Source organism: Geotrypetes seraphini, chromosome 16 (genome assembly GCF_902459505.1).
Source record: "Geotrypetes seraphini chromosome 16, aGeoSer1.1, whole genome shotgun sequence".
In the NCBI taxonomy this organism is placed as follows: Eukaryota; Metazoa; Chordata; class Amphibia; order Gymnophiona; family Dermophiidae; genus Geotrypetes; species Geotrypetes seraphini.
In genome coordinates this window covers 3767999-3778573 of record NC_047099.1, presented here as the reverse complement: position 1 = coordinate 3778573, position 10575 = coordinate 3767999, and the positions used below count along the sequence as shown (strand labels likewise).

Below are 10575 nucleotides of genomic sequence, written 5' to 3'. Positions count from 1 at the left end.
TATTTCTTCTGTAAGATGTGCGAGAGAAGGTTTCCTGTACCTCCGGATACAATTTTTTTTTTTTTAAGTAGATACAGAGTTGATATTCCCAGTGGAACTTGTTAGCTGGTAATTTGCAACCATTTAACACCTGGAATTAATGAGGCCAACATAGTAACACGGATTTCTGCAAAAAGAAAACTTGCTACCTTTCTCCCTCTCAGCTCCTCTTCCCTAGGGAGGTGGAGAACAGAGGGATTTGTATGAGCAGCCATGCCACTGGAAAGAAGCATCTTGCCCTGTTATTGTCTGCCTTGGAGATCTTTCTCTTAGCGTGCATTTTGCTGTGGTGTTATAAAACATTTTATTTTTTATTTCTTTTACATCGTTCTCTAATAAAAGATTTCCATATTTGGTTGTCGTTACAAATCTTACTTTAAATTAACGTCCTTTCCTCAGTCTGCTCCTGCGCTCTGTGAATTAGTGATCCGAGACAGCTATGCGGTTGGCAGTTGGCGCACGATATGTTACAACAGGGCATTCTGCGTTCTCAGTGGCGGCAGCAAGACTGCTGGATAGCTCATTTTATGTAAGAGTATCGAACAGTTCCACAAGTTGCTCAAAACTCATTTATTTGTGCAGATATTTTTGTGTGAAATTACCCCCCCCCCTTTTTTTTGCAAAATCATAAAAGTGGTTTCTAGTGCCTGCCGGCGAGCTGAATGATCTGCGCTGCTCTGACACTCATAGAGTTTTGGAAGCAGCGCAGAACATTCAGCACACTGGCAAGTGCTATAAACCACTTTTGTGGTTTTGTAAAAGGTGCTGGTGGTGGGCGGGAGTAAGTGAGTTGGAATTTTGAACTGGGATGATGTTACTGTTGATGTGAAGTATATGTGAAATGATTTTATGTATGTTTTTTTTTTTTGTAACTCGCCTAGGTTTTTCTAGGTTTTTAGGCAGCAGAGAAATTTTAAAATAAATAAACCAACCAATTCCCAAGGAAATGTGAAGGGACATTCTTCCTTTGAAACCAATACTGACCCGGTGTCCTAGCATGGTATTAGGGCTTCTCTGAAAAGAATTTTTTTTAAAAATACCATATATAGTACGGCAACACCTGACACTTCCCTTCTGATTATTGCTAGTCTAATCAGCATCTGGACTGGTGATTTGCTGCTAAGGCCCGTCTTAAAAGCATCCTGACGTGATGTGTGGCAAGTCTACAAAAAGTGGAGTCACTGATGTAGGCCTCTAGCGCCCTGGAAATCAACGCAGTAAATTATGTTTGTTCATGCAAAACCAAGAATTCCTAAAAATGCACTGCTACCAAGATTAGGAGCATAATAAGCTGCTTTGACCTGCAGATTTCCCTATAGGTCACCTAAAGTTGGGCAAGAAAATCTGGGCCTAATGGTTAGTGCAATGGACTGGGGAATTGGGTTTGACTTCCACTGCAGCTCTATGCACCCTGGGCAAGTCACTTAACCCTCCAATTTCCCAGGTACAAAAAACTTAGATTATGAGCGCACTAGGGACAGAGAAATTGCCTGCCTATAGTGTGTACAGTGCTTAGAGAATGACACGGGGACAAATTTGTCCCCATCCCTGCAAGAACTCAATTTTTCCATCTTGTCTCTGTGAGTTTTGTCCCTGTCCCTCCCCCATTCCTGTAAGCTCTGCCTTAACCGCACAAGCCTCAAACATTTAGGATTTTAAAGCGTTTGAGGCTTGTGCAGATGAGGATGGAGCGTGCAGGAATGGGGCAGGGACAGGAAAAGAACTCGCCGGGACGGGAAAATGAGTTCCCGCAGAAACGGGGGAAAATCGGTCCCCATGTCATTCTCTACTGTGTATGTATGATTGGTAGCAGAAGAAATGAATTAATCAGGCACCAGTAATTGCAGTTAATTGGGATTTATAGATGCGCCTAGGTACTATTCTAAATTTATAGCATGCAGCTCCAAAGGGCCATGGCCATGTTATGTTAGACAATGCTTTCAATTCTGCACCCAACTTCTCCAAATTGGTGCCATTCTCGTACCCAAAATTCACCCTAAGCTAGGATTCCATAAGGGACGCTCCCTACTTTTGGATGTCATTTACTGAATTCACCACTTGGTTTGGTTTCAAAAAGAACGACCGTATTAGTCCATATTATCGTTTCCTTCATTGGCTGCCTTTGGAGGCAAGAGTATTATTCAGATTGTCCTGATATCGGGATTGTCTCCAGCTTACCTTTTTCCTCATTTTGTGTTGCAAAGACCATCAAGAGAAACTAGAAACTTCTACTTATCCCAAAATGAATGGGTGCAGATATAAGACCTTCTTAGATAGGACCCTGGCAACAATCTTGGTTAGGTAAATGTATTCAGCAAGCTACATTATTCTATTGCAGTTTTCGGAAATTAATTAAGACCACTTTGTTCGATAAGTTTATTACCTGGTGAGTTTTATTATTGAAATTCTATTTTACAAATATTTGTATTTTTTTACTGTATTATTGTATTTCGCTGATTGTCCAGCGTCTTTTACTGTAAACCGCCTAGAACTTTTGGTTATGGCGGTATGAAAGACTAAAGTTATTATTATTATTAATATTTCGAGTAAACCAATACAAATATATGCAAAATATGTAAACAGAAAAATCAGCTAACTTTTATACATTAAAATGCACCAATTAGGATTATGCAAGAAACCACACCTGTGAGAGGTATAGTTTAAGGTCTTAACTGTACCTCCCCAGGTATAGTTGTTTCTTGCAAAATGCCAATTTCGTATAAAAATGCCCTTGAATTTGATATCCCTATCATGCAACTGAGCAGTTATCTAAAGAAACTATTCTAGGTTAATGACCTGTTTAGATGACCTGCCCCAAATTAGATCATCTAACTCCTATAGTCTCAATTCCCTTCTGGTCTGTGAGCTAATCCTAAAGCAGTGGAAGTTTAAAAAAAAAACAAAACAAAAAAAGGCAGAAGTGAAAGACTGTAGATTAGAGAATGACATGGGGAAAAAATCTGTCCCCCGTCACCGGACCACCGTCCCCTTCACTGCCCCGTCCCCGCAGCATCCATCCTTCTCTCATGCCACCTCACCGCCCTTCAGCGGCCAGAGAATCTCCCTCCCTCCCCCTTACTTTCACGGCGCTTTCATAAAAAACTTACAAAAGCTGGCGAAGCCTGCCTGCCTGAAGTCACGTGTGTGTGGGTGGAAGCTTCTCCTCACACACACGACTGCAGGCAGGCAGGCTTCGCCGGCTTCTGTCAGTTTTTTATAAAAGCGCCGTGAAGGTAAGGGGGAGGGAGGGAGATAGATTTGGTCGTAGGTAGTTAGGGAGGGAGGTGACCGCGCGCCTTCCCTCCCTTAACTGCGGAGACAAGGCCATTCACCGCTCCACAGGGCGGTGGATGGCCTTATCCCCGTGCCTGTAGTGAGCACTTTTTCCCCCCACCATTTCGGCTATCATTCTCTACTGTAGATCTGAGCTAGAGAAGAGACCCCTCCAAATCAGACTCTTTCAAGAACACTTTTGACTTTCATCAATAGGGCCCGCTCTTGTTAAGAAGTGAGTGAACCATTTACAGACTTTCTAAATTAGCTACTGAGCAAAATAATTTCAACTTCTCTTTATTTTGTTCATCTATGATTCTAGGAGAATTTTCATTACATTTGAAGATTTATAGCCAGCAAAAGTTGGTGATTAGGAGAAACATCTTGGTTTTGTTCAGGTATCTAGCGTGACTACACAATGAATACTAACTCATGACTATTTAATTAATGCAGTGGCTGAAAGTAATGAGATTAACTGAAGAGGCCAGTAGAGTCTTAAGTAGAGATCTGCCCGGGAACAGGGATTGCGGGACTTCCGCGGGATCCCCCCCCCCAGGTCTACGGGACTCCCACAGAGATCCCCCCAGGCTCACAGGACTCCCACGGGTATGGAGCCAGGGTTCCCGAGGCCTGGAAAGAGAATTAGTTGAAGATAGGAAAAAGCAGAAACTGGGACCAAGATGATGGAAAACAAAAATGTCCCACCAGCTACATCAAGGGAGATGTTCATTTTGACTGGGGGGGCTAAGCTCAAAGTGGGAGGCCCAGCCTCCTCTCATAGTTATGCCACCAATTGTGTTTAGGACAAAATGAAGTCCTTGCTGAGTTTGTTTTGGGGTTTCCAGTTCAGTTTTGGCACATTTTCTTATGCGACCCTTGTCCTGAAAAGTGCTTTAAATGATTTTGATGCTGTATTGTTTGATTCTTTACTCATTTCTGCATTAAAAACCATTTGTGGGTCTTGGAAGGACCTCTCACAAGTCACCTATGCCAGATGGTAGAATCAGATTTGTTTGCTCTACAGATATCAGCTTTATATTGCCAAAAAATCCAATTCTTTTATTTCTTTTAACATGAAATGGGCGACCCTACAGTCACATGACCTAACATCTATTCTAATTCTTTCTGGTGATGTATGCATCTCTTATTTGTTTATATTGTATTTTATGTTGCTTTAAATAAACTAAGACTTTAAAAAAAAAAAATTTAAAACTGTCAGAAGTAATTTCTGCTTTTTATGGGGACAGGTAACTTTTATGGGGACGGGCGGGGACAGAGAGAATTCCTTGCAGGGACAGATGGGGACGGGTGGGATTTCTGTCCCCGTGCAACTCTCTTGTCTGAACTCCACCCCTTAGCATGCAGCTTAAAGTTTCTCTGACTTAAACTCGGTATAGATGACATTCCCTTTATCACAGACCAGTGTTGCACATTCGGTTTTCTTCTTTCCACCCCTTTCAATGGTCAGTTGCACTGGCACGGTCATTTTGCTCGTCTTCCTCATCACATTGACGTAGAGCTTGGTGTGCGGTGGGATTACGGCTGGCAAATTGATACTCACTGATTCCCTGGTGGTGGTGGATTCTGTTTTCCCTTTTTCAAAAGTGAAGGAAGTCTCTAAGGACAATTCCACAGATACAAATTTGACATCAAATTGAGTACCTGCCCTTACTGTGGTTGTGTTACTGCATTTTAATTCATATGAGACAGAACCCTCATATTCTTTCATATGCTCGGTGCTAAATGACTGTTCACGATCAGAGTGGTTGACACCGATGACCTGATCAATCATGGAAGCTGTCTCGTGCCCCTTCGTCATTTGGTCCCACAGCACTTTGTACGTCACTATAGGTCGACCAGGTAGCAGAGGGCGGACATACGATGCCATATCAGAGAAACCAACATGTATATACTGTGGAATCTTTTCCCCAGCCCGAGCAAGAAGACGCTTCCCCTCTTTGGTATCAGGTGAATGCTCATATAGAATCCAGGCACCCTTCTGGACCATATGAGAAGAGGCTACATCATTGAAGCTTCCATAGATCAAGTTTTGTTCCTTTGTGCAGACTATACTTTTTCCACCGTAGTTGTCTTCTGAATAGATCGTGATCTTTGGATCTTCCAGGTCATCAGTGATGAGCTTCATTGATGTGGCGCCATCATTCATGGGTATGGTAGGGTACTCGCCTTCTTCAAACTCATACAGATTTCCATGGAAGTTGCCATGCTCAAAGAGGACCCACGGCTGTCCAATCACCTTTAGTGAGGAGATGCAGTCATTGAAATGGGAACTGCGTAGGTCAGGGACATCTGAGGAGAACTCTGCAGACAGTCCTGAAAAATTCTGATTTTCATACACAATGATTTTATTTATTGCCTTGCTCATGATGATTTTGCTCTACAGAGGGGGAAAAAACACACAAAAAAAATGCACAAAATATTATTGCTTTAGGGAGAAGAAGGAGAGATGCTCAGAAGAAATAAACCAGGACTGGGACAAATCTCAAGTTCAGCTTGGAAAACAACAAGGCAAACAATCTGTGGTATCCAAGGTGGGAAACACACAAAAGACGCCAAGAGCAGCACACCTACCTGATTTAGGTGCGTGACTTAATTTTTTAATTGCCGTCATTAGCAAGCAATAATGAGGTCCTAATTGAAAAGAGTTAAAATTAATTGGGTGGTCTGTTTTTAGCTCTGCTTACACGTTTTTACTTCACTTCATTTGGTTTTCTAAGATTCAAGGTTTCCTTTAATATTCACATTTTTACCCAGAACCCCCTTTCCCAGCTTTTTTTTTAAAATTCATGATAGCTCCTCATGGTTTGTTTGTTTTGTACCACCAGAAGAATAGCATCAGTGGATTTTGATCATTTTTATTTGCTGTTTTTAACCATTTTCAGCCTCTGGAGGTTTTGCACTGCCCTCATCCTTTTCCTGTGGTTGGAATGCACTGATGATGTCACTGGAATGCAATGACATCATTGGAATGCACAGCACCAATTCCATAGCATCCTACCACTGTTTTATGTAGTTTGAGATGTTTTAATGGCTTTCTAGATTTTTTTTATGATACTGTTTGACTAGAACAGCCATGTTGAACATCTGAAGGATATTTTGGACTGGTTTACTTTTGGTTTCTTTTTGTTTTTATCACGATGGATTTTCTGCGTTAACAGGTATGTGAATGGACTTCATATAAGGACAGACTATTAAAAACATTTTTTAATTTGAAGAGTGAAGGATGATTGTAGGGGAAGTTAGGAGAAATCTCCAAGAAATGAGGGAAAACATTGCAGTATTACTCTCAGTCATACCTTAAGAGTGCTGATACGAAATAAGAGTATTTGAATGTATTTCTTATGGATGTGGTTGGGTCATCTTTATTATTATTTTAATAGAGTTTCTTTACTGCTTTTGAACGTGATTAAGATGTGGACAGTAGTTGGGAGTAGATAATGAGTCAGGTAAGGCATTAATAGAGATTTAGAACTTATCAAACAGACGTGTCTTTAGAAAATTACTGAAAACACGTCTGTTTGATAAGGTCTAAATCTCAATTAATGCCTTACCTGACTTATTATCTACTGTCCACATCTTACCATGCCACTGTTCCAACTCTTACATTTCAGACTGATGTACTCTTTTAACTGTTATTGTATTTTAGATCGAATGTTCAATCTTGTACCTCAAACACCTGACTGTATGTATTTCTGTTGTAAACCGCTTCGAACTTCCGGTATAGCGGTATATAAGAAATAAAATTATTATTATTATTAAATCATCCATCTTTATACCACGTTTTCATCCAACTTTTCGTCCAAGTCCAAAACGCCTAGAACAAGCCCTGTTGGACGTGGGAGGGGTCTGCAAAGTGATGGACTGAACACCCAGACATGGCACCTAAATAGTACCTTACAGGGCACTACTGTGAACTTCACAAAAAGGGTACCATGTTTTCATCTCAGTACAGCTCCCTTATAGGTCGTGGTGAGCCCCCCAAACCACCTCCAGAATCCCCTAGACCCACTTATCTACCACCCCAATAGCCCTTATGGCTGCAGGAGCCACTTATATGCCAGTAAAAAAGGGTTTTGGAATCTCAGAGAGGGTGAGATCCAGAAGGCCTTGAGCATGCCCAGATGCTCTAGGCTCAGCAGCAGACTGGCGGCAGGCACTTTTATCACCGGCGGTGCAGGGGTAAGGACAGGGCCAGTCGGGGAGGGGGGGGGGGAAGAGGCGATAGAAGCGCCGGTGGCCTCGGGGGGAGCAATACTGTTGGTTCCCGTGGTCAGGTCGAGTCGGGTCGGGTGGGGGCTCGCAAATCGAGTCAATGCTCGGTTTACGAGTCAAAAGTTTGCTGAGTGTTTTGCTCGTCTTGCAAAACACTCGCAAACCAGGTTACTCGTAAACCGAGGTTTGACTGTACATAAATTGAGGAGTACTCTAGCAGCTTCTACCAACAATTATCTGAGTTTCCCTGTTTTTCAGAGTTTAGAGGACGCTAGAGTTGATATGAGTTTGCAGCTCCTAACCGGCAAACTCTCTGTAAGTTTTACAAGTATGCAAACTCTTTTCGTAGACTGGACAGCTGTGCCCCTGCCACTTTCAAGGTTAAACTCCTCAACTGGGTTATCTACTGTCTAATGGGACTTTTCCGGAGGAGTTAGGTCAGATATTGATTACACCAATTGTCAAAATTTCAGAAGAATTGATTACCTTGGCTTCTCATTATAAGCCTATTGCTAGCATTCGTTTGTTTACTAAATTGCTGGAGGGTCTGGTTAACTTGGAACTGACGACCTTTTTAGATAAGTTTATTATATTACATGATAACCAGTAAGGTTTTGATCGGGTTTAAGTCTTGGCTTCCCTGTTAGATTATCTCCACACATGATTTGGTCAGGGTACAAGCGCTTTGATTCTGCAACTTGATTTAAGTCGCGCTTTTGACCTAGTCGACTGCTTAGAATCTATTGGTATTTCGGGAAATGTCCTGAACTGGTTAGTAGATCGTACCAAGTGTTCAAGGATGATAAACTCTCTTATCGTTGGGTAAACATATGCGGGGTTCCTCAAGGTTCACCTTTATCTCTGATCCTGTTCAATATTTGCCTTGCATCATTGGGAAACCTCTTGCAAAGTTTAAATCTTAGGTTTTATATTTATGCTGACGACATCACTATAGTCATCCCTCTAACGTGTCTGACAGAAGAGATAACAAATTTTGTAGCAACTATTTTGAAACAGATTGAATTCTGGATGATTGATTTCAAATTGAAACTGAACCCTGAAAAAACGACATTTTTTCTTGCAAGTCCTTGCAATGATACACTTGAATGGTTGTGACTATCCTAAAGAACGGTTCATAAAAATATCGGGAGTGACTTTAGATCGACACTTTACCTTAGAACAACACACAGGAAATGTTTCTCAGTTCTTTGGAAACTCCAAACCATTAAGAAATATTTTGATACAGCTTCCTTTCGTTTGTTAGTTCAGTCATCGATACTGAGAATCCTTGATTATTGTAATATAATCTACCTGGGCGCCTATAAGAAAATCTTCAAAAGACTAAGAGTGGTTCAAAACACGGACATCCGACTGATTTCTGGTCTGTAAAAATGGGAGCATGTTACTCCTTATTACCAAAAATTATACTGGCTACCGATTGAGGCTAGAGTTTTATTCAAATTTGCATGTATTTGCTTCAAATCAATCTTCGGTATGTCCCCAGGTTACCTTGTTTCCCATTTCTCTTTGAATCACTCCAATAAGCCCACACATAGAGTCCAGTTAGTCCCATATCCTACTGTCAAATCGTGTCATTTGAAGAGATGTCTCGAGAGAACTCTCTCTTTCCAGGCAGCCAAAATGAACACCTGGTTTGGCAAAATCACACTAGAAGTCTCATCCTATTATTTTTTTTAGAAAACTGTTAAAGACACAATTATTTGACAAATTCGTAACCCAAGCTTCCTAATTGCTTTTTAAATATAATGTGTATTGTGTACATTCTAGAAATTGATGTATCTTTTTGAACTGCATATTTGCTGGATGTTCAGCCTTATCTGCTGTGAACCACCTAGAACCATTCGTGGTCTGGCGGTATATGAGAATAAATTATTATTATTATTAAGTAGTCGAGGCTTGTGTGGTTAAGGCAGAGCTTACGGGAATGGGACAGGGGCAAAACTCGCAGGGAGGGTGAAATTGAGTTCCTGCAGGGAGGGGGAAACATTTGTCCCCGTGTCATTCTCTACTTATAGCAATTGCCAAACCTAGTAGAACGAACAGCAAGTCAACAGTTGTAGAAAGTAACATCAAAGTCTTGAATCCGGGAAATAAATACTTATGCCTGACGTGGCCACGTTTTGACGAAAGGCTGGATTAGAGGCAAAAAACTAGAGTGATAAAATCAAGCAAGCAAGCGTCCCTTTGATAAAACGTGGCCACGTCAGGCATAAGTATTTAATTGCTTTAATGTACAGTGCTGCTAGACATATACAGCACTGTACATTAAAGCATTCAAGAGACAGTCCCTTCTTCGTAGAGCTTACAATCTAATCAGACAAGCAGAACAAGTAGAGTCCTTGCGATTACTTTCTACATGTGTGGGTCTGCCGTTTGTTTGGTTGTCCACTGCCTCTCTTGTGCTCTCTTGTAACCGCCAAACCTTCCTGCACTTTTGTACCTATCTACATAATGTAATATAGTTCACATAAACACACTGCCAGGATACCGAGCTGCACAGAAACCCTGAGGCTCGCTGCTGAGGGAAGAAACAGGCATGAACACGCTCTAGACGAGACAGGAAGAAGGGACACGCACAGCCTTGCAGGAACTGACAATGGGAAAAGCAGAACCACCCGTCAGAAACATCAGCCACACTGTGCACCCAGGTTCACACCTCGCACACACACACACTGTGCACATGTGGTACCCTCTCCACCCATCCCAGGAATCTCACCTCCTGGTGTGCCAACAACAGAAGGGAAGTGTTGGGTCCTGTGTCTCCTGGTGTCTGCAGTGCTCCCACTGGTTCAAATTATATAAAGCCCCATTTTCACCTGGGGTGTGGGCACCCCCTCCTTTCCCTGAGCACTCTTCAGGCAGGCCTCCCATCTGACTATTTCCTGCTCAACATCCTGCTGCATTCTGGTTAGGGTTTGTGTTACCTGGGAAGGTGCCAACACATTGTGGTTGGCAAATGCCTTAGGCCCGTTCTTAAGGATGGCTCAGCAAAGCAGGCGGACTCCTTGT

At 42.0% G+C, this 10575-nt stretch overlaps 1 protein-coding gene across 1 annotated transcript; it reads right to left on the bottom strand.

Moving 5' to 3' along the window:
- Positions 1 to 4540: 4540 nt before the first annotated feature.
- LOC117349897 (epidermal differentiation-specific protein-like) lies at positions 4541 to 10416 on the bottom strand. The gene is made up of 2 exons (XM_033923591.1): positions 10283 to 10416; positions 4541 to 5710 (listed from the first exon to the last, which is right to left on the bottom strand). Exon 2 carries the CDS (start codon positions 5696 to 5698, stop codon positions 4679 to 4681), a length of 1020 nt encoding a protein of 339 aa, XP_033779482.1. The 5' UTR covers positions 5699 to 5710; positions 10283 to 10416; the 3' UTR covers positions 4541 to 4678.
- Between the last annotated feature and the right edge of the window lie 159 nt (positions 10417 to 10575).

Bases quoted from the DNA above. Each gene is read 5' to 3' on its own strand.
- LOC117349897 (XM_033923591.1), bottom strand. From the start codon at position 5,698: ATGAGCAAGGCAATAAATAAAATCATTGTGTATGAAAATCAGAATTTT.